General features: G+C 36.9%; 1 protein-coding gene across 1 annotated transcript in view; it reads left to right on the top strand.

Moving 5' to 3' along the window:
* Window positions 1-23,148, top strand: part of KCNU1 (potassium calcium-activated channel subfamily U member 1) — a 169,655-nt gene that overhangs the window by 43,879 nt on the left and 102,628 nt on the right. Inside the window, 8 exon segments of the mRNA XM_032413221.1 lie at window positions 7,305-7,410; window positions 8,455-8,537; window positions 9,671-9,740; window positions 12,980-13,132; window positions 16,981-17,093; window positions 17,433-17,501; window positions 21,490-21,579; window positions 21,715-21,812. Coding sequence (XP_032269112.1) covers window positions 7,305-7,410; window positions 8,455-8,537; window positions 9,671-9,740; window positions 12,980-13,132; window positions 16,981-17,093; window positions 17,433-17,501; window positions 21,490-21,579; window positions 21,715-21,812 — 782 coding nt within the window.

The following is a 23,148-nucleotide window of genomic DNA, read 5'->3' as shown; positions in this document are numbered from 1 at the left end:
ACACTATATCATTCCTAAAGGGTCTATCCAACAAGAAGATCTAACAGTTGTAAATATCTATGCCCCCAATATGGGAGCAGCCATCTACATAAGCCAACTGTTAACCAAAATAAAGAATCATATTGATAACAATACATTAACTGTAAGAGACCTCAATACTCCACTCAGCAATGGACAGATCATCTAAGCAGAAAATCAACAAGAAAACAAGAGCTTTGAATGATACATTGGACCAGATGGACCTCATAGATATTTACAGAACATTCCACCCTAAAACAACAGAATACTCATTCTTCTCGAGCGCACATGGAACTTTCTCCAGAATAGACCATATACTGGGTCACAAATCAGGTCTCAACCGATACCAAAAGATTGAGATTATTCCCTGCATATTCTCAGACCACAATGCTCTAAAACTGGAACTCAATCACAAGAAAAAATTTGGCAGAAATTCAAACACTTGGAAGCTAAAGACCACTCTGCTCAAGAACGTTTGGGTCAACCAAGAAATCAAAGAAGAACTTAAACAATTCATGGAAACCAATGAGAACGAAAACACATTGGTCCAAAACCTATGGGATACTGCAAAGGCGGTCCTAAGGGGTAAATATATAGCCGTCCAAGCCTCACTCAAAAAAATAGAAAAATCCCGAATTCACCAACTAACTCTATACCTTAAAGAACTAGAGAAAAAGCAACAAACGATGCCTAAGCCATGCATTAGAAGAGAAATAATTAAAATTAGAGCAGAAATCAATGAATTCGAAACCAGAAACACAGTATATCAGATCAAAGAAACTAGAAGTTGGTTCTTTGAAAAAATTAATAAGATTGATAAACCACTGGCCAGACTTATCCAAAAGAAGAGAGAAAGGACCCAAATTAATAAAATTATGAATGAAAGGGGAGAGATCACGACTAACACCAAGGAGATAGAAACAATTATTAGAAATTATTATCAACAACTATATGCCAATAAACTGAGCAATCTGGATGAAATGGAGGCCTTCCTGGAAACCTATAAGCTGCCAAGACTGAAACAGGAAGAAATTGACAACCTGAATAGGCCAATAACCAGTAACGAGATTGAAGCAGTGATCAAAACCCTCCCAAAAAACAAGAGTCCAGGGCCTGATGGATTCCCTGGGGAATTCTACCAAACATTCAAAGAAGAAATAATACCTATTCTACTGAAGCTGTTTCAAAAAATAGAAACAGAAGGAAAACTTCCAAACTCATTCTATGAGGCCAGCATTACCTTAATCCCCAAACCAGGCAAAGACCCCATCAAAAAGGAGAATTTCAGACCGATATCCCTGATGAATATGGATTCCAAAATCCTCAACAAAATCCTAGCTAATAGGATCCAACAATACATTAAAAGGATCATCCACCACGACCAAGTGGGATTTATCCCCAGGATGCAAGGGTGGTTCAACATTCGCAAATCAATCAATGTGATAGAACACATTAATAAGAGGAGGGAGAAGAACCATATGGTCCTCTCCATTGATGCAGAAAAAGCATTTGACAAAATACAACATCGTTTCCTGATTAAAACTCTCCAAAGTATAGGGATAGAGGGAACATTCCTCAAGTTCATAAAATCCATCTATGAAAAACCCACAGCGAATATCATCCTCAATGGGGAAAAGATGAGAGCTCTTCCCTTAAGATCAGGAACACGTCAAGGTTGCCCACTCTCACCACTGTTGTTCAACATACTACTAGAAGTCCTAGCAACAGCAATCAGACAACAAAAAGAAATAAAAGGTATTCAAATTGGCAAAGAAGAAGTCAAACTCTCTCTTTTCGCAGACAACATGATACTTTATATGGAAAACCCAAAAGACTCCACCCCCAAATTACTAGAACTCATCCAGCAATTCAGTAATGTGGCAGGATACAAAATCAATGCACAGAAATCAGTTGCTTTCTTACACACTAACAACGCAACTGTAGAAAGAGAAATTAAAGAAACGATTCCATTTACAATAGCACCAAGAACCATAAGATACCTCGGAATAAACCTAACCAAAGAGGTAAAGGATCTATACTCTAGGAACTACAAAACACTCATGAAAGAAATTGAAGAAGACACAAAAAGATAGAAAAATATTCCATCCTCATGGATCGGAAGAATAAACATTGTTAAAATGTCTATGCTACCCAGAGCAATCTATACCTTCAGTGCCATCCCGATCAAAATTCCAATGACATTTTTCAAAGTGCTGGAACAAACAATCCTAAAATTTGTATGGAATCAGAAAAGACCCCGAATCACCAAGGAGATGTTGAAAAAGAAAAACAAAGCTGGGGGCATCACGTTGCCCGATTTCAAGCTATATTATAAAGCTGTGATCACCAAGAAGCATGGTACTGGCACAAAAACAGACATACAGACCAATGGAACAGAATAGAGAACCCAGATATGGACCCTCAACTCTATAGTCAAATAATCTTTGACAAAGCAGGAAAAAACATGCAATGGAAAAAAGTCTCTTCAATAAATGGTGCTGGGAAAATTGGACAGCCACATGCAGAAGAATGAAACTCGACCATTCTCTAACACCATTCACAAAGATAAACTCAAAGTGGATGAAAGACCTCAATGTGAGACAGGAATCCATCAAAATCCTAGAGGAGAACATAGGCAGTAACCTCTTTGACATCGGCCACAGCAACTTCTTTCAAGATATATCTCCAAAAGCTAGTGAAAAAAAGCAAAAATGAACTTTTGGGACTTCATCAAGATAAAAAGCTTCTGCACAGCAAAGGAAACAGTCAACAAAACAAAGAGGCAACCCACAGAATGGGAGAAGATATTTGCAAATGACACTACAGATAAAGGGCTGGTATCCAAGATCTATAAAGAACTTCTCAAACTCAACACCCAAAAAACAAATAATCAAGTCAAAAAGTGGGCAGAAGATATGAAAAGACACTTCTCTGAAGAAGACATACAAATGGCTAACAGACACATGAAAAAATGTTCATCATCATTAGCCATCAGGGAAATCCAAATCAAAACCACATTGAGATACCACCTTACACCAGTTAGAATGGCAAAAATGGACAGGGAAAGAATCAACAAATGTTGGAGAGGTTGTGGAGAAAGGGGAACCCTCTTACACTGTTGGTGGGAATGCAAGTTGGTACAGCCACTTTGGAAAACAGTGTGGAGGTGCCTCAAAAATTTAAAAATAGAGCTACCCTATGACCCAGCAATTGCACTACTGGGTATTTACCCCAAAGACACAGAGGTAGTGAAAAGAAGGGCCATATGCGCCCCAATGTTCATAGCAGCAATGTCCGCAATAGCCAAACTGTGGAAAGAGCCGAGATGCCCTTCAACAGATGAATGGATAAAGAAGATGTGGTCCATATATACAATGGAATATTACTCAGCCATCAGAAAAGATGAATACCCAACTTTTACATCAACATGGATGGGACTGGAGGAGATTATGCTAAGTGAAATAAGTCAAGCAGAGAAAGTCAATTATCATATGGTTTCACTTATTTGTGGAACATAAGGAATAACATGGAGGACATTAGGAGAAGGAAGGGAAAAAATGGGCGGGGGAATTGGAGGGAGAGATGAACCAGGAGAGACAATGAACCTGAGAAACAAACAGGGTTTTAGAGGGGAGGAGGGAGGGGTGATTGGTTAGCCCGGTGATGGGTATTAAGGAGGGCATGTACTGCATGGAGCACTGGGTGTTATACGAAAACAATGGATCGTGGATCACTACATCAAAAACTGATGTATTGTATGGTGACTAACATAACATAATAAAATTTAAAAATAAAGAAACTTTGGGGAGAGAAAGCGAAAATATTTTGTACAGGGGAGGGATGTGAATTCTTGAGGTAGATTGTTTTCAGAAGATGGCTGCCAGGATTCCTCACAATTGTTGACACATATTCTATCCCTCCAACAAAAGTAGAGTCTGTTCTCCCTTCTGTTGAAACTGGACTGCTGTTTGACTCATTTTAACCAACAAAATATACAAGAGTGCCTGGGGCAGTTATGGGCCAAGCCCTAAGAGGCCTGGCAGCTTCTGCTTCCAGTCTCTTGGAGCCCTGAAGCACTACAGAAGAAGTTCACCTACTCTGACGGAGAGGAGGCCCATCCAGGTGCTAGCCCTCCAGCTAGCCCAGTTGAGGCAATAGACATATAGATGATACTATCTTGGATGCTCTAGCCCACTAAAGCCCTCAGCTAAATGCAGACATAGGAGTAACTCCAACAAAACCACATGAAGCAGAAAAGTCACCTAGCTGAGCCAAATCAAAACAAAGAATTTCAAGAAATAACAATTTGTTATCTCAAGCCACAAAGATCTTGAAAATTTTTAAGCAAGAATTGATAACTGATAGAGAAATTTTTTCTTTTCTTTCTTTGTTTACCTGTTATTTAAGAAAAAAAATTTCCAAGATATTATGATATAAATTGTCATAAAGGTAAAATATTAATTTATATTCCTGTATATCAGGATACTTAGTGGCATAAACAAAAACCACTTATGGCTAAGTATAAATAGATATTATGTAGCTCTCAAAACTTTCAGAAGAGCCAGATAACTAGGCTTAGAGAATATACAACATAAAACAGTAATAATGTGATATTTATTTTATGTATATTTATATTCTAGGTTCTTGATAATTTCTGATATTATTGGAAATACTGTCTTATTAGTTACTTTTTCTAGTGGTTTGCTTTTGGTATAAAACACAGAAGTGACTTTTGTATATTAATCTTCTATCTATCCATATTGCTAAATTTCTCCATTACTGAAACCTTTTTTTTGTAGTGTTGTTAGGGGTTTCTATGTAAATAATAGTTTCAAATAAAGACAGTTATTCCCTCCTTTCCAATCCTCCTGTGTACAATTTATTTTATTTTCTTATTGTATTTGATGAGACATCAAATATAACATTAGCAAAAAAAGTGGTGATTATATCTTTTCTTTCTCATTTCAAAGAAAACTTTTCTAATATTTTGTCGTTAAGGACATCCTTTTTTATTTTAAAGATATTCCTTATTGGGTTAAGGATATTCTCTTCTATTCCTCAAATACCATGAGCTGTGTTTCTTAACTGTAAAAAGATATTTTTTATAACCATTTTCTCTGCATCTGAGATGACTCTGTATATATTTTTTTACTTTTAATTTGTTGATGTGGTAAATTACATTAATACCTTTGGAGTTATGGTTAGTTTGACTTTGTAGTATTAGCTGGATACTATTCCCTTCTTTTAATATCTTCGAAAGACATTGTATAAAAAACGGGATAATTTGTTGCTTGAAAGTGTGGTAGAAGATACTGTAAAATCATTTAGAACTGGTGGACTTAAATTTTTGTTTGGTGTCTGTGTGTGTTTTGTTTTGAGAGATTTTAAATTATGGCTTCAATTTCTTTAATAGTCATAGGACTATATGGGCTTTATGTTTCCTCTAGAGTGAGTTCTGATAGGATATACTTTTAGTAATTTGTTTTGTATGAATCTTAAAAGCTGTCACATTTGGTTATCTGTAGTATTCTTCCACTCTTATTTTTATCTCTACTTTTCCTGTAGGTATTTTACCTTCTTCATTCAGTATAATGAATTCAATTCCCTATATTTTTGTCTTCTCTCTCTCCCCATCGATTTTACTACAGCTTTACCTATTGTATTAGTTTCTTATTGTTTGTTTGTTTGTTTGTTTGTTTCAAAGATCCAACTTTTGGTTTTGTTGATCTTCTTTGTTTCATAATTTCTTTTCTATTTCATTCTTTGCACTCCTATTTTTATTGTCTCTTTCCTTCTTATTTCTTTGGTTTTATTCCAATATTAATGTCCAAAGCTATAAATTTCTTCAAAAGCATTGCATTTGTTGTATCCAAAGACTTAGATGTTTAGTGTTTGCAACATGATTTATTTCTAAGAATTTTATAACTTCCATTATAATTGCTTCTTAGCTCAGGTGACTTTTAGCAGTCTATTTTTTTAAGAAATGAAGAATTTTTTGTTATTAACTTCTAACTTAAAATGTATTGTGATCAGAGATCATAATACGTATGACAACTTTTTTTTGTAGTATGTTGAGGCTTTCTTTATTGTCAAGTAATTTATCAGTTTGATAAGTATTTGTGTGTTCTCAAAAAAAAAATTAGGAGTATTCACAATAGCCAAAGTATAGAAACAACCTAATTTAAGTATCTATTGATGGATGAACATATAAAAAATATATATACACATACAATACATACATGTGTATACATACATATGTATACATATATGTGTACATGCATATATACACATACATATATACACACACACACAGTGGAATATTATTCAGCCTTAAAAAAGGAAATCCTGTTATTTATGACAACATGGATGAATCTGGAGGGCATTATGCTAAGTGAAATAAGCCAGACAAATACAAAAATACAAATACAAAAAAAAAAAGTCAAACTCATAGAAGCAGAAAGTAGAAAGGTGGTTGCCCAAAGTAGGGATGCAGGGGGAGGACATAGAAAGGGGTTGGTAAAGGGTACAAATTTCCAGTTTTAAGATGAATAATTTCTGAGGATCTAATGTATAGCATAGTGATTAAAACTAGTAACATTATATTGTGTAATTAAAATTTGCTAAGTGAGTAGAACTTAAATGTTCTTAACCTGAAAAAAGGTAACCATGTGAAGTGATGGATGTGTAAATAAAGTTAATGAGAAGAAGCCTTTCACAATATATACACATACCAAATTATCACATGATACATTTTATATAGCTCTCAATTTTATTTGTCAATTATACCTCAATAAAGGGAAAAAAGAAAAGGACTTAGAAACATCAAACTTGACAATTTTTTTTTCTGTTTAATCAATCAATAATTGAGAGAAATGTGTTGAAATCTCTCATTACAGTGACAATTCATCAATTTATCTCTCTAGTTTTGTCAATTTTTCTTTATATATTTAGAAGCTATTTCATTAAATTCATCATTGTTTTAAAATGCCATTGTTTAAAGTATCTTTTTGAATGACTGAAATGTTTTTGTTTTAGCATCCTTAGTAATTCCTTTTTTTTAAATTTTTGGACATCAGTGTGATTTGCATTTTTTCATATCATAGTGATTGACTAAGTCTGAGCTTCAGGCCCATGCCTGGAATAAGGCTAGTATGGATAAGTAAGGGAGGATGGATGTTTTCCTAATGGAAATTAGGAGTTCTGTTAAAGGCACTAAATAAATATAACAATCTCTACACCAAATTCAGGCATCTTTTTACATCTTTGGTACTACATTCTTTGTCCAGGGTCCCTCCTTCCTTGGAATTAGAAACCATATTTAAGTGCAACATGGCCTATACAACTTTTATTTCTGGATCTGCACTTAAGTGGGATGATCTGAGGCGGGTTGCGGTAAGAACTGGTTCTTTTTCTTCTTCTAGTTTCCCTAAGCTGCAACAATTAAGATCATAAAATGTATTGCTCTTTCAAGAGTATTACTCCAGATGCTTAAATTGGAGGAAAATAAGACTTCCTCAATTTTAAAAACTGATCATAAAGGAAATGTAGTAATTGGTCTCTAAATCCTCCTTGACAGATATCAAGCAGAACTCACTGTTTACATACACTTACATTTATTTATTTCACTAAATTCTCTATCTAATGCAGTTTTATTTTATCAGTCTAAAAATTCTGAAAAAGTTATGGACAGCAGAAGTGTGTTTAATCTTACCATCCAAGTAGGATCATTATCAGATGACAGATTTCCCAACTTTTTCTAAACACACTAATACGCCTTCTGATAGGAGAAACATGAAGGAAAATAGCAGAAATCCCATTAAGCCTGGGAAGAAAAATAATGAGCAAAATCTAACCATCTAGACAGCTTTCAATTAAGATCAAAGCGAGCTTCCCCCCATGTTTTAGGTTTCACAGAATCATATAAACCTAGGGCTTCAGTTTTTAGAATCAGAGATCTATAAAGTTAACATAAAGAATTGAAATAGAAAATGACAGACTCAGAATAAGCTTTCTCTTTCCCACAAGTTGGTATTACAAGAGCCACTTCAATAATTTTCTAGACCCTTAAGATTCAGAATCCACAAATATTGAATGCTTACTTTGGCCCAAACATACTTCCAGTTCCCCCATTCTTTGCTGTCCTGAACACATAAATATACAGGCAGTTGCTTAAAAACTTGATTTTGGACAATAGGAAAAATATAAGTATGTACTTTCTCCATTTTAAAGCAGTCTTGCATCTTTGTTAGAGACCGTTACAGCATCTACAGGACTCTGATCCTGATGTAAAGACATCCTCATCACAACTCCTTCCCAAAAGTGTTCTCTTTCTTATGGGAAATTTTATGATGAAACCATAGGAAAAACCACAGGGGGCACAGTAGAACATTTCCCATGTAATTAACAAGGTGGCTGCTGTTTAATCTTGAAGAATAGGTGGAATCTGCAGAAGCATGCCTGATTATAGCCAACCCTTTGTGTAGTGATTCCCATGCTGAAGACACTTCAAACATTATGAGGTAAGAACCTGGTACTTTGTTTTATATGCTTCAATGCTGATTTTATTTCTACCTCTTTTAAAATAAAGCCAGTGCAGTGGACTAAAGAGGAGAAGACATCATCTGTCATAGCACTAGGTTCATCCTATTCAAGGTTTCTGCCTTTTTTTTTTTTTTCTCCCAGAGGCTGTGAAGATGTAGGAATAAGGAAGTAAAAAATAGAGTATTCTAAGTATCTCTGTGCTTCTCCACATACTTTCCTAAAGTTTCATATGGATACTAACTATTTAAATTGAAAAGGCACGCATACAAATAACTGATACCTGTTCAGATAACACCATTATAAATAACATCTTTAACCCACAAAAAATAAAGATGCCATTTGTGATTGGTGAGCCCTGTTAGTAGACTTTACTTATTGGGGTTTTTCCTCCAGTAGTTCTGCTGAAATATTGTGTATCATTTGGTATAATGTGCTTGTGATTATTGGAAAGTATCTTCAAGATGACTAGAGTTGGGTTAACCGCCTTTAACTATGAGCTATCTATGAGCAGGAGCTTGACTTGTAGTAATAGCTTCAAACTATCATTGTGATGGCAATGGCATTGTGCCTAACCCAGATGAACTCCTGGTCCCCAGAGCATAGTAAACATGCATAGCTGAAGGTGATCCTACAAATAGCAAGAAACAGTTGAGAATGTATGCTCTGCATAATACAGTGCATATGAGATAGACCTTAGTTTCTTAATATGTATAATGAGAAAGTTGAATACAATAGTCTGTGAGCTGCTTCATGTTATGGACAGAAATTCGATCTCTGTTTTTTTTTTTCCTGTAATTACTGTGTTTGAGTTTGAAGGCTAAAATATATGAAACTGTCTATTTCCTCCTCAAGAATTGGTTCCAGAAGACCACAGTCTCCTAGTACCAAGAGTTGACCTTTTCCTAGATTTCATTTACTAAATCACTAAAACAATAGCACTGTTTACTGTGTATGTTATTAAACAGAACATTTTTAGAAAACAACATAACAGTAAATTTTATGTATTGTTTTATTATGCTTACCCACATATCAGTTTAATTCTGAAATTAATTATATTGCAGAGCCATTGAATATGGCCCATCACTGATGAGCATATTTGTTATTTATGTAGGGTTCTCTCTATCAAGAACTATAACCCTAATACCAGAATCATCATACAGATACTTCAATCCCATAACAAGGTATGGTAACATTCTAGTCTATCTGTTATCTTCCTCTTTTAGTCTATGGAGTTAAATGACTTATTTCATCTAAGTAATAAAACTTATTAATTTCTATAATTAATAGACCTATAGCTCTACACTCAAAAAGTTTTTTCCAATTACAGGTGAAATTTGGAGTCTCATTAAGATTGTTAATCACTTAGGGGAACCTGGGTGGCTCAGTCGGTGGAGCGTCAAGCTCTTGGTTTCAGCTCACGTCATGATCTCAAGGTCCTGGGATTGAGCCCCACATCAGGCTCCATGCTCAGCAGGGAGTCTGCTTGAGGATTCTCTCCCTCCCCCCGCTCATGTTCTCTCTCTCTTAAAAAAAATAAATCTTTTAAAAAAATTGTTAATCACTTAAAAATGTAAATTCATAAAGAAGTATAGTTTTATACTTTAACAGCTGCTGCCTGAGAGTCTAACTTCCAGTCCACCTGAATCTAGGTGCTGAGATCCTTTCCTTTGGGACATTGACAGCTCTGGGCATACCCTCAACTACTGGGAGCCCCTAAAAATGAATTAGTCTGATTAGACAATCACAAAGGTTTGAGAGACAACCAGAAGCTATGTCAGGGTTGAACAATAAGGTTCAACTCCTACACAAGGCCATTTCTTCTAAACTGGGTGAGGTGGCTGTTTTATCTAATGTAGAATTTCAGGGGAAATGAAGAAAGAGAGGAATATATTCTAAATGAAAGAATAAGATAAGGCCTCAGAAAAAGACCTTAATGAGACAGAGATGAATGACTTACGTAATAGAGAGTTCAAAACAGTCATAAAGATGCTCACTGAGCTAGGGCGAAGAATGGATGAAGAAAGTGAAAACGTCAACAAAGAGATGGAATATATAAGAAAGTACCAAAAAGAAGTCACAGAGCTGAGGAATTTAATAACTGAATCAAAAAATACAATAGAGGGGTTCAACAGCAGACTAGATGATGCAGAAGAATCAGCAAACTTGAAGACAGGGTAGTGGGACGCACCTAACCAGAGTAGTAAAAAGAAAAAAGAATGAAATGAGTAGAGATAGCTTAAGGGACAATGTCAATTGTATTATAGGGGTCCCAGAAGGAGAAAACAAAAGAAAGGGGCAGAAAACATATGTGAAGAAATAGTGACTGAATACTTCCCTAACCTGGGGAAGAAAACAGATATCCACATCCAGGAAACAGAGAGAATTCCAAATAAGATGAAGTAAAGAGACCCACACTAAGACTCATAATCAAAGCATCAAAAGCTAAAGACAATGAGAGAATCTTAAAGTCAGCAAGAGAAAAACAACTTGTAATGTATAAGGGAACCACCATGGGGTACCTGGGTGGCTCAGTTGGTTAAGCATCTGCCTTGGCTCAGGTCCTAATCCTGGGGTCCTGGGGTGAGAGTCCTTAGGCTCTCTGCTCAGCAGGGAGCCTGCTTCTCCCTCTCCCTCTGCCTGCTGCTTCCCCAGCTTGTGCTCTCTCTCTCTGTCAAATAAATAAAATCTTAAAAAAAAAAAAAAAAGGGAACCACCATAAGACTACTTACCAGATTTTTTAGCAAAAACTTCACAGACCAGAAGGAAATGACCCAATCTATTCAAAGTACTGAAAGAAATAAAAAAAAGACTGCCAACCCTGAGTAGTCTTATCTGGCAGTGTTGTCATGCAGAATTAAGAGAGTTTTCCATACAAGCAAAATCTAGAGGAGTTCATCATGACTAGGACTACTTTACAAGAAATGTTAGAGAAACTTCTTTTTTTTTTTTTTAAAGATTTTATTTATTTATTTGACAGAGAGAGACACAGCGAGAGAGGGAACATAAGCAGGGGCAGTGGGGGAGGGAGAAGCAGGCTTCCCACCGAGCAGGGAGCCCGATGTGGGACTCGATCCCAGGATCCTGGGATCATGACCTGAGCCGAAGGCAGACACTTAACGACTGAGCCATCCAGGCGCCCTAGAGAAACTTCTTAAAACTGAAAGGAAAGGGCATCAATTACTAACAGGAAAAGATACAAAAGTATACATCTCAATGGCAAAGGCAAATGCATCATAAAATTCAGAATAATCTAATATTGTAAAGGTGGATTAATCACTCATGAAGCTAGTATGAAGGTTAAAAGAAAAAAGTGGTAAAAGTAACTATAACTGTGATTCTTAGTGAGGGCTACACAAAGCCAGAAGCTATAGATTGTGATATCAAAAATAAAATGTGGGAGGGCGCCTGGGTGGCTCAGTTGGTTAAGCGACTGCCTTCGGCTCAGGTCATGATCCTGAAGTCCCTGGATCGAGTCCCACATTAGGCTCCCTGCTCGGCAGGGAGCCTGCTTCTCCCTCTGACCCTCCCCCCTCTCATGTGCTCTCTCTCTGTCTCAAATAAATAAATAAAATCTTTTTAAAAAATAAATAAATAAATAATAAAATAAAATAAAATGTGGGAGGGGGGATAAAAATGTACTTTTAGAATGTCATCAAATTTAAGTATAGATTGTTATAAAAATGAGTTATATAAACCTCATAGTAACCATAAAGGAAAAACCTATAGTAGATACACAACAAGTGAAGAGAAAGGACTCTAAGATCTACAGAAACTCATCAAATCACAAAGGAAGAGAGCAAGAGAAGAAGAAAAGAACAGAGGATTTACAAAACAGCCAGAAAAAAATTAACAAATGACAATAGATATATACCTATCAATAATTACTTTAAATATAGATAGACTAAATTCTCCATTTATATTTAAAGAAAAGGGGATATATATATAAAAAAATAAAATATATAATATAATAAATATACATGTAATAAAATATATGCTATAAATATAATGGAATTTTGTTCAGCCATAAAAAAGGAAATTCTGCATTTGCTACAGTATGGGTGGGCCTTGAGGGAATTATGCTAAGTGTAGTAAGTCAGAGAAAGACAAATACCATATGATTTCCCTCATATATGGTACTTTAACAATTAAAAAAAAAAGGGGGCACCTGGGTGGCTCAGTCGTTAAGCGTCTGACCCAATTTTGCAACTTTTACTATTTTTGTTTTAAAAAATGGGAGCAGTAGACTACTGACAATTTTTTTAAAAGCTGAATTTGTTCTTATCACTTCCACTGGCGTGGGCACAATAAATGCTTTCAAGTAAATGCTTTCAAATAAATGCAAGAAAGACGTCCATTCAGAAAAAAAAACTTTGAATTGTATTTCTTCTTAATGTCTGACCTACTTTCTACCATGAAACAGGTTTTTCTGCCAAAGATCCCCAGCTGGAACTGGAATACCGGAGACAACATCATCTGCTTTGCCGAGTTAAAACTTGGCTTCATCGCCCAAGGCTGTCTGGTGCCAGGCTTGTGCACCTTTCTAACGTCTCTATTTGTTGAACAAAACAAAAAGGTGACCTTGTAAATTGTTGTTGAATCTTGGCTTTTTCCCCATATCCTTACATGTTAGGATCAGAAATAGAAAAAAAATTGAGGAAGGCAAGAAGGCCCCAAGAAATGAGATTTGACTTCCACTTGAACTATGAGAGGATTGACAGGTCTAGACGGAAGTCCCAGGTACCACGCTGGCCTTGAAGAAGTTATTGATCTTATTCTTGTGTAAGAATATTTATCTGCAAAATAGAAATCATAGCTTTGCTTCCTACCTGTAGTCTACAATGTTATGTTTATAAAGGTAGAAATACTTTGAGTTATTAAAAGCAGAAATATAAATAAAAATAAAGGTTATATTATTAGTGGTAAAATCATATATTTAAATATAAATTAAATACATAATAATTGATAAATAATAAATATATTCATTGAACAAGTAACAATTAAAATCTCATTTTTCAGGTTATTTTGGGGACATTCTATACAGTAATAACAATAGTCACCACATATTGAGTACCTACTATGTCACTCATTTTAAGTACATTACGTTTCCCTTTGATAATATTTCAAGGTAGAATCCCAGTAATGGGTCAGTGAAGCTAACTAACTTGATCGTATAGTGAAGTTAATGAGTAGCAGAGGTAAAATTGTCTGACCTAATGTCTTACCACTATGCTTGATGCCTGTCAGTTTTAGGTATCTACTCACAATCTCCCACATCAGGTCCTTTGATACCTTTGAGACAAAATAAGTGGTTCAAGGGGACTCTTGGGACGACTGCTATAGCACAAAGTACAGCCTTTGAAATGCCACCCACATGAAATGTTCCAGGAAAGGCTCCAACCCTTAGCTGGACCCAATATTGCATTGTCCAGAGGCTCTCCAGAGAGTGACCTTTCCTCTCCATTTATTAGGAGTCTACATATGCCTTCTCTTATATTCAATTTCCCTCTTGGCCTTCCTTTACAGTTTATTTCCTTCATTAATAAATTTAAAAAATGTTTACATCTTTTTTGGTTTTGTCCCTGGTACTATCTAAAACAAAACAAAACCAAAACAAACAAACAGCAAAAAAAAAATATGAAAGATGCTCTGGTCAGCAAAATGCTAGCTGGAAAAGACAGAATTCTTCTGTAATTCCTTCTGTGAATGTGAGGAAATATCATACACAGATAAATAGAGATGACCATCAGGCAGTAGGAAATGAGCCTTGATGCTGCTATAATGAACCTACCTTAACCTTCTCTTCCTGCTCACTGTGTATGGCCTCGAAAAGTGCTTGTGAGGAAATTGTCTCTGCCTGTGCTGTGTACTTAGAAAGTGCAAGATAACTGTTCTGCCAGATTGTTATACATGTATACGTGTACAGTGACTTGCTTGGGCTCTCATGGAGTCTCCAGCCAAGACAATGGAATTTGTAAACTGTCACCACTCTGGGGGTTTGAATCCATCACTTTTCACCAAATCTCAAGGACAGGGATGTTTGAGAGGGTGCTTCCAAAACGTTAATTGTGCATACAAATCCCCTGGGAGTCTGGTTAAAATGCAGATTCTGATTCCAGAAGTCTGAGTGGGGCTTCATTTCTGAAAAAATCTCCCGGGGTGTCCAGGCTGCTGGTCTATGGACACTTTAAAGACTAGAAAACATTAACAAGAGTGAATGATAGTCGTATCATAGTATATACAGTCTACATAGTAACAAGATAACATCCATCGTGATGACTCTGATTTTAATCTCCTTGGCTGGAGAAAGTAAATGGAATGAGAGCTCTCTATGAAGACTTCATGTCTTTCATGGAAATAGAGGAAGAAATTTAAAACTAACCCTATATTATGTTGTTGTTCTTTCTGTGTAATCTAAAGTTGTAACCACCTCACTGAAGATGGTCATCTGTCAATATTCATCATAAGAAGGCTTTTGGGGGGTGCTTGGGTGGCTCAGTCAGTTGAGCAGCTGCCTTCAGCCTAGGTCATGATCCCAGGGTCCTGGGATCGCGTCCCTCATCGGGCTCCTTGCTCAGCAGGAGCCTGCTTCTCCCTCTCCCTCTGCTTGCCACTCCCTCGCTTGTTCTCTCTCTCTCTCTCTGTCAAATAAATAAATAAATAATCTTAAAATTAAAAAAAGAAGACTTTTGGGATATAGGAATTGTGAGAGATTTGTGGTTACAATAATTTTTTTTTTTTTTTGGAAGTGAAGTCTAAAACCCACTTTCAGAAATCCTAAACTAGGCAAGGACAGGGTAAGATTTTTTTAATGCTATACTCATAGCTCTGGTGTTTTAGATTCTGTAATAAACAATTAACTTAGGATTAACAGCTAGGACTCCAGTGTCTTATGATTGCATTTTCTTGAATTAGACACTTACTTTCTCTGTCAGTTTCTGCATCAGTAAAATGAGAGTTATTCATCTCCTAACCTGATTTTTCTAAGTATTACGTTAATATCTGTAAAACTTCCAAGTACTCAGATTCAAGACCTTGGATCAATGATATGTGTTTCAACTATATTAATTATATGGTGAGAAATTATAGTCCAAAAAGCATTTCCAGTTGCGTTAGGCTTAAACTTAGATTAGATCTACACCAACTGACATACTTGAGCTCCCTGATTCTACTATCTAAATCCAAAATCCATCTTATCGGCCTGTTTCCCTTTCTGATCTTTAAAAAATGAACACAGTAAGGCATCTCCATTTCTATCATTTTTTTGCCCTCTTTCAAAAACTGAAACATTTACATTAGAAGCAGTAAGCCCATTTTTTTAGTTATGGGGACTTGAATAGGGACTCCCAGTGAAGTGAGTGCTTCTCAATAGAGAAATTTAAGAAAGTGGGTGGGAGAAGATAGGAGATTCAGCTGAATCTTGGAAAGGGGATTGCAGGGCGAGTGCCTGGATTGCTTGATACAAGTAGTCCTTTTTTGTAAGGCAGGATATTTGTGTGTGTGTGTGTGTGTGTGTGTGTGTGTGTGTGTGTGTGTTGTGTTTTCTAAACCACAGGCTGGCCATCTGAGGAGTATTTCTGAACCGGCCTTAACCCTCCACAGCCAAAGTGTTTCAGAGCTTATAGAAATTCCAGACATTCACCTGGGATTCTGGGCTTTAAGAGGAGCCTGCCCTTCCTCATCAGAGCAGTGTGGTGGGGGTCTCATGGCAGCAGATGGGGGGAGAATGATGAGGATGAATGGAGAGCATAACAAAATTCTGAGTTCTTACACAAATATCAGAGACGAGTTACCCAACAGGCCACATCCCCTACAGGCTGTATTTAGCCTTTTTGAGAGATACCCTTCTCCCTCTCATCTCCCTTTTCTCTAGAAACCTACTGCTGTCCCTGATTTTTATATTCTCATTTCCATTTATCAGGATGGCTCTTTAAGTTCATTTGAAGCTATGAAGAGTTCCGATACTGGGCAGATGCCTTGAATGTTTTTTCTTTGTGGTGTATGGCTAGTCAATAGAAAACTTAATATGTTTAAAAAAATCTTGAACAGCCATATCTATGGAGGGACAACTTAGATTCCATATTATCCTTCTCTTACTGTTACTGACTCAAAAACCAGTCTACCTTGCTGAAATTATTAGAAGAATTCCAGTTTCCAGCAAGGAGTCTTGAATGCCATCTGGGAAGAAACCAAGTCATGATACTTTCACTTCATTCTGAACTCTCTAGTGTAAATAGTTGAGGTATATGGTAGAGTTTTAGCTCTTCCTTTGACCTTTTTTCAGTTAACCACTAGGACAAATCTCCGTTCTATGACCTAAGCACAATGGGTGCTGGTTTGCTGCTTAGCAGGATATACAACTTGAATTATAACATCCCATATTCCATATCAGTGTGCTACATGTGGCATGATTATGTATTCCAGGTTTCTCCTAAACAGCCCTGGCAAAAATATTTCTTTAATGGCCTGAAGAACAAAATCCTGACTCAACGTCTCTCTGATGACTTTGCTGGAATGAGTTTTCCTGAAGTTTCCCGGTAAGTTAAGACAAATACTTTCCTCTTTCTTCATGCAATGATATTCTTTCAACAATGTTCATTGGGGGGGCCACTGTGGGCCAGGCTCCATGATAAACACTGAAGGTGTAAGAATAAACAAGTCTGTATCTCTGCAATTTAGAAGATTGTAGTCTATGTGGGACAATTTCATATCTGTCACAGACATACTTTAGAATGGTTTCACTTACATTTGGGAGGCTCTTCCTCTGCTGAGGTACTAATGTTTTCCCAGGCACAGAGCACACAGTATTGGTCATATTCTTATAAATTAGCACCCTGCTATCCTCTTTCCTCACAATTACTTGTCTTCTTTCCTAGGCTCTGTTTTGTGAAGATGGGACTCATGCTGATAGCCATCGAACACAAATCCATGTTTCATGGTTACTGGTACCAATGAGACTTTGAATCTCTTCAGTTTTTTAAAGGAGAATCTTTATGATTAAGACTTTTCCAAAAATGCAGCCATAACTAAACTTTTGCCTTTTGTTGAGAGCCAGCCTGTTGGGCACCCAGTCTGCTGTGGTGCACTTAGTACTATCTCTAATGATTGGGGTTAGAATCTAATGATTGGTGTTAGAATGGTTACCCTAGTGGGTAGACAGGTGCTTTGCCTTTGTTCCCACGGCCCTCCCCAAATTCTCTTTCATAAGCAGGGGAGGGAAGAAATGGTCACCTTCTCAGATCTGTTCCTTTTAATTTATTACTAGATCTTGTAAGTCTTGACCATGAAATAGTACTATGAAAAGAATTAGGACAAAAAATGCTCCCACCAGCTGTAGCTTTAGAAACTAAGCTACAAAATATGGCAAAATGGGAATTTCGCCTACTGGACAAAGTCTGCTATTGGTAGGGTAGATAAAAGAAAGAAGCAACATTATTAGAACATTGGAATTTCTTGAGAACCCATAATGGATAATACAAGAAGTAAGATAATTTATCATGTAATAAAAAAGAAAATCCAGGAAAAACAGTGAATTAGCTACAATGATATATATATAGAGAGAAAAAATGCTGAAAAATAAGAAAAACTGAGGGGTTAAATGGGATGGGGAACAAGAAAGACTATTATATTGGCTTATGTATGATTTTTAGTGGAAAACTAAGTTGATTTAAATTGGAATCAACAGACTAAATTCTGATCCTGATTATGACTCACTAGCTCCGTGGTGTTGGAGAAACATCTATTCTCTGGGAAATGAGGAAGTCATGTTAATACCTGAGACCCTTTCTAGCTCTAAAACTGACCTTATCAGGAGCCTTAGAATTATAGGGAAATAGTCAAAATTCAACAAGTTTGAATGATATCAGATGGACTACAAAGGAACAATTTTATATGAAATTTTGGAAAGAAGAAAAATCGAAGTAGACATGTTACAAAATATATCTGGGCAAAAGAAGTCAGTGGGGTACTGTACAAAGGAAGTCACTAAGGAGAGAATAACAAATAGTATTGTCTGGCTGGCTAAATTCTATTTAACAATCCTGCCATGCTCAAGAAAATCTCAGAATCTAAATCTGTGCACAAATGGTCTCTCTGCCAGAAATAGGTCACCATAAAAAGGATGGAGTCTTAGAACCATAAGCCAGGCAGTTTGGTTTTAGACTGGCCCAGAACTTGGCCTTCAGCAACATGGACTGTGGAATGGAATTATTTGCAAAGCTTTAAAGGCATATAGATTCCAAAATCCCACTCTGAATTTTACAAAATCAAAATCTGGAAGGGTGGGACAAGAGAATTTTTAAAGTCCCCATGATATAGTCAGTTTTTTCACTGGTATTTGTAAACCACTGCACCAAATGCTCTTGAGGTCCTTTCTAATTTTAGCATCCTAGATTTCTTTAAACTTCATTAGGATGACTATGGGACTTCGCAGACTAGAAACACAAACATTTATTAGGCAACTAATTTCCACATATATTCAAGATATCCTGGTGCTGTTTAGTACCTAGCACATATGTACCCCTAATGAAAGAGGAACCTGATACAAATTACATTTAACTTTGGTTTCTCACCGAAGAGTCAGGTGAATTAAAGAGATTAAATCCTGATTTGGATAATAACAGTCTTTTACACGATTGCTAGTTCATGACCAAAGTGCTACAGCACTTCACTTACATAAACTCTTGAATCTCTACAATGGGTACAATTTTTAGTCCCATTTTACAGGGCAGGAAGATGATGCCCAGAAAAGTTAAATAATTTTCCCAAGTTCACATCAGTCCCAAGTGGCAGAGCCAGCATCTGAACTCAGCATGACTCTGGGGGTGGTGATTCTGATCACTATGCCACAGCCATAAGTGGAAGGAAAATAGGGCATCTCAGTGGCTGGGGTTTAAACTAGTATACAGAAAAACTGGAGGGGAAACCCATCTTTTCTTACCTTTTATTTTCTCTTCTAACTGATACACTTGAACAGACTTTAAAACTTGGAAAAGCCCAGGCCGCCTGGGTGGCTTAGTTAAGCACCCAACTCTTGATTTCAGCTCAGGTCATGATCTCAGGGATGTGAAATGGAGCCCCCACATCAGGATCCAAGCTAGGTGAAGCTTGCTTAAGATTCTCTCTCTCCCTCTGCCGCTCCCCCTGCTTATGTGCTCACGCTCTCTCTCTCCTCTCTCTCAAATAAATAAGTAAATAAATATTTTAAAAAACTTGGAAAAGCCTTTGACAATCATAAGGATTTGTCTTAGGGAATAATTTATCATCTGCTAAGAGATAAAGCTGGATCTGACCCCAGTCAGGTAATGTTCTAAGTTTGTTCCAGTAGCGAACATTATCTAGAGAGCAACTGGCCATGATCCATGAAGAGGATATCAAGCCAGTTTGGAAAAATCTTCAAAGGGAGTTCACCTCTTCTTTCAAATGCAACCACAGCTATTATTGTGACTGTATCTTCATAACTAAATATTTAATATGAGTTCAGAGGACACTCCCTTAAAAATAAGAGATATGAAGATACAACTAAGTTTATGCTTGCAAGCTAGTGAACATCAGCCAATGATACTGGGGTGGGGGCACGAATCCGTGTTCTTTTCCTTTCAAAGTTAAAAGCATTTATTCTGCTCATTAATATCAGTCAGTAAACATTTGGAAAATGCCATCCAATGTCTCAGATAATAAACTACCTCAATACAGGGGCGCCTGGGTGGCTCAGTCGTTAAGCGTCTGCCTTCGGCTCAGGTCATGATCCCAGGGTCCCCGCATCAGGCTCCCTGCTCCGCGGGAAGCCTGCTTCTCCCTCTCCCACTCCCCCTTCTTGTGTTCCCTCTCTCGCTGTCTCTCTCTCTGTCTAATAAATAAAAAAAATTAAAAAAAAATAAAATAAACTACCTCAGTACAGCCTCAACCCAGCTACTCAGCATCTTTCTACTCTTGACGTAGTGTGGAAGAGATTTTGTGGTACAACCCTTTTTATTTTTGTAAGGCTCTTACACTCACAAGTTACTTTGGAGTACCCTAACAACAGAATAACTTTGCGAAAATTAAGACTTGACTTCTTTCCAGTGTTAATATAAAAGGAGTGTTTTAAGGGAGTAAATGTTTTTTTTTTTAATGTTAAATGTTAAAAACATGTTTGCTCATGTTTTACCATGAGCAAATGAAGTGATGGTAGTTTCAAGGTTATAAGACCTCATCGTGTTGGAGGTCTGAATTAAAGGAAATAAAAATGGGATAGCCTGACAAACATAGGAATAAATGTGAGGAATTCAAATAGTCGTAATATAGTACTGCATCAAGGAGTATCATGGGTGAAATTTGTAAGATGTCATTTTCAAACACACAAACCATGTGGAAAGAGAACATCAAAGTGTTCATATAGAATAGAAACAATTCATGTGGTTCCTGATCTCAGAAATCTGGCAATCAAGATAGAAAAAAAAAATGAAGTCAAAAGAAATATGCAAATTCAAAAATTGCATAGGCAAATAAAAGGAACTTTTGAATCCGGCTGGTTAACTAGATATAATTTAATTTTAAAGGGCAAGTAGCCTAAGGATAAACACCACTACTATGACCATAAGACTTGCAACCATGTGGCCATGGCATTGGGTAGCCTTAATTAGCAAGGCTTCATGCATCTGAGTTGGTTTAACCATTTCAGATTCAAAACACAGTCCAGGGAGGAGCTCACCCTTAGCTCAGCTGTGTGCAGCTCAGCAATCATGTTGTGACCTTACTCCCTTCTGGATATTTAGCACCAATCAAAGATATATAATCAAATGCGGTTTTTCTACTGTGTTTGGCAGTAAAAGGGGATGGAGTCTTATTAACTCTACAATTTAGAGAATCCATTGGTAATGACAGAATGAAACAACAAATATTGCCACAGAAATTAAAGGGGAAAATTACTGTATTTTTATTTTCTGTTTCCAGTGGTCTGCTACTAAATCCACCTGCACAAGTTAGGCTGCGTAAGAACACACTAGGATTCTTTATTGCTGAATCTACAAAGGAAGTCATAAGGTAATTTTTTTATTACTTTATGGGGAGAAAGTCCTAAAGCAAATGCAACTTAATGGCAGACAAACTGAGTCAGCGCCATGCTTCCTTAGTGTTAAGCTTCATATAAGTCATTCTTGATTTGCTTTCATTGTCCAGAGCCTTCTTTTACTGTGCCACCTGTCACAGTGATATCTTTGCTCCTGAGCTAATTGGAAAATGTAGCTGCAAAGCCAAGAGCCATCGACACTTCCCAGGTAACTGCACTTTATATCTGGTTGCCCTCAGCCCAGCTTCTTGGAGCATGGCCAAAGAAAGAGGAGAAGTTCTATCTCTTAAAAGATAATACCCATTTGAACTTGGCCAAGAAGTGGCAGATATTTCCCCAAACTGGGCATACAAGACCTGAGAATCAGTCTTTTAGAGCTGGAAGAAATCTTGCTAGGTATCTAGTTAGACTTCTTCACAGGCCAAGCAAATGAGTACCGAAAGAGATTCAGTGATGTTCAAAGTCAAGAGCCAATTGGAGGCACCCCCCAACTCAATACCAGACCTGCTGACTTTCAGCCCATTGCTTTTCACTCCATCACAGTGGTCTTCCCATCTTCAGTCTCAAAGGTCAGCCTGTATCTGACTGCTTCGTTGGCCACAAAGCTACCTCATGACCACTTTTTTAAAAAAAAAATATTTTATTGAGCTATGTTTATTTGACAACATTGTGTAAATTTAAGGTGTGCTATATATTGATTTATTTATATTGCAATATGGTTGCCACTCTAGTGTTAGCTAACACTTCTATTTTGTCACATAATTATCATTTCTCCTAGTGCTGGGAACAGTACCATTCCTTAAGTACTCTGTCTACTGAATGGATTGTAGGGAATTTAAAATTTACTCATTCTGACACAGTGATGAGGAAATGTAATTTTTTCTCTTGTCTCTAATTGAACTCAATAGCTTACCAAAAACCTTACCCTAGAGCAGCAAAAGAGAAATTGTCTCAAGCCTTCATGATAACTTCTTCCCCTATAGTTTAAAACTTAGTCTCTTCCAAGTACTTTAAGATTCTATGGGTAAAATCCTAGTGTTTCAGCATTTAAACTTAATTCAAAATTTGAATTTCCTATCAGGACTATTCTTATCTCTAAGGTACTTATTCTTTTCTTCTTCCCAATATTATATTTAAATGTAGGAGTAAATTTGCTCAACATCATGGTTATGGGGTTTTTGTTTGTGGTTTTTTTTTTTTTTTTTCTTTGAGAGTTAGAGAGCAAGCATGAGGGGAGGGTGGGGAGAGGGGCAGAGGGAGAGGGAGAGAGAGAATCTTAAGCAGACTCCACACCCAGTGTGGAGCCCCACTTGGGGTTTGATCTACCAACCCTGAGATCATGACCTGAGTCTAAATCAAGAGTTGGACACTTAACTGACTGAACCACCCAGGCACCCCCATGGTTGTTCTTATAGTTGACAGCAAGATACCCTTTCATACAAGTCCTTCCTGGTTCCTGAGGTACCTCATTCCCTTGGTAAGTGTCAGTTTCTGTGACCTCTCCATCAGTAAACAGTATTGGTTCTTCCTGGCTTTGAGTCACC

This window comes from Phoca vitulina, unplaced genomic scaffold, assembly GCF_004348235.1.
Source record: "Phoca vitulina isolate PV1807 unplaced genomic scaffold, GSC_HSeal_1.0 scaffold15, whole genome shotgun sequence".
NCBI lineage: Eukaryota > Metazoa > Chordata > Mammalia > Carnivora > Phocidae > Phoca > Phoca vitulina.
Note: the sequence above shows the minus strand (reverse complement) of the source record. Positions and strands in the feature narration are given on the sequence as shown.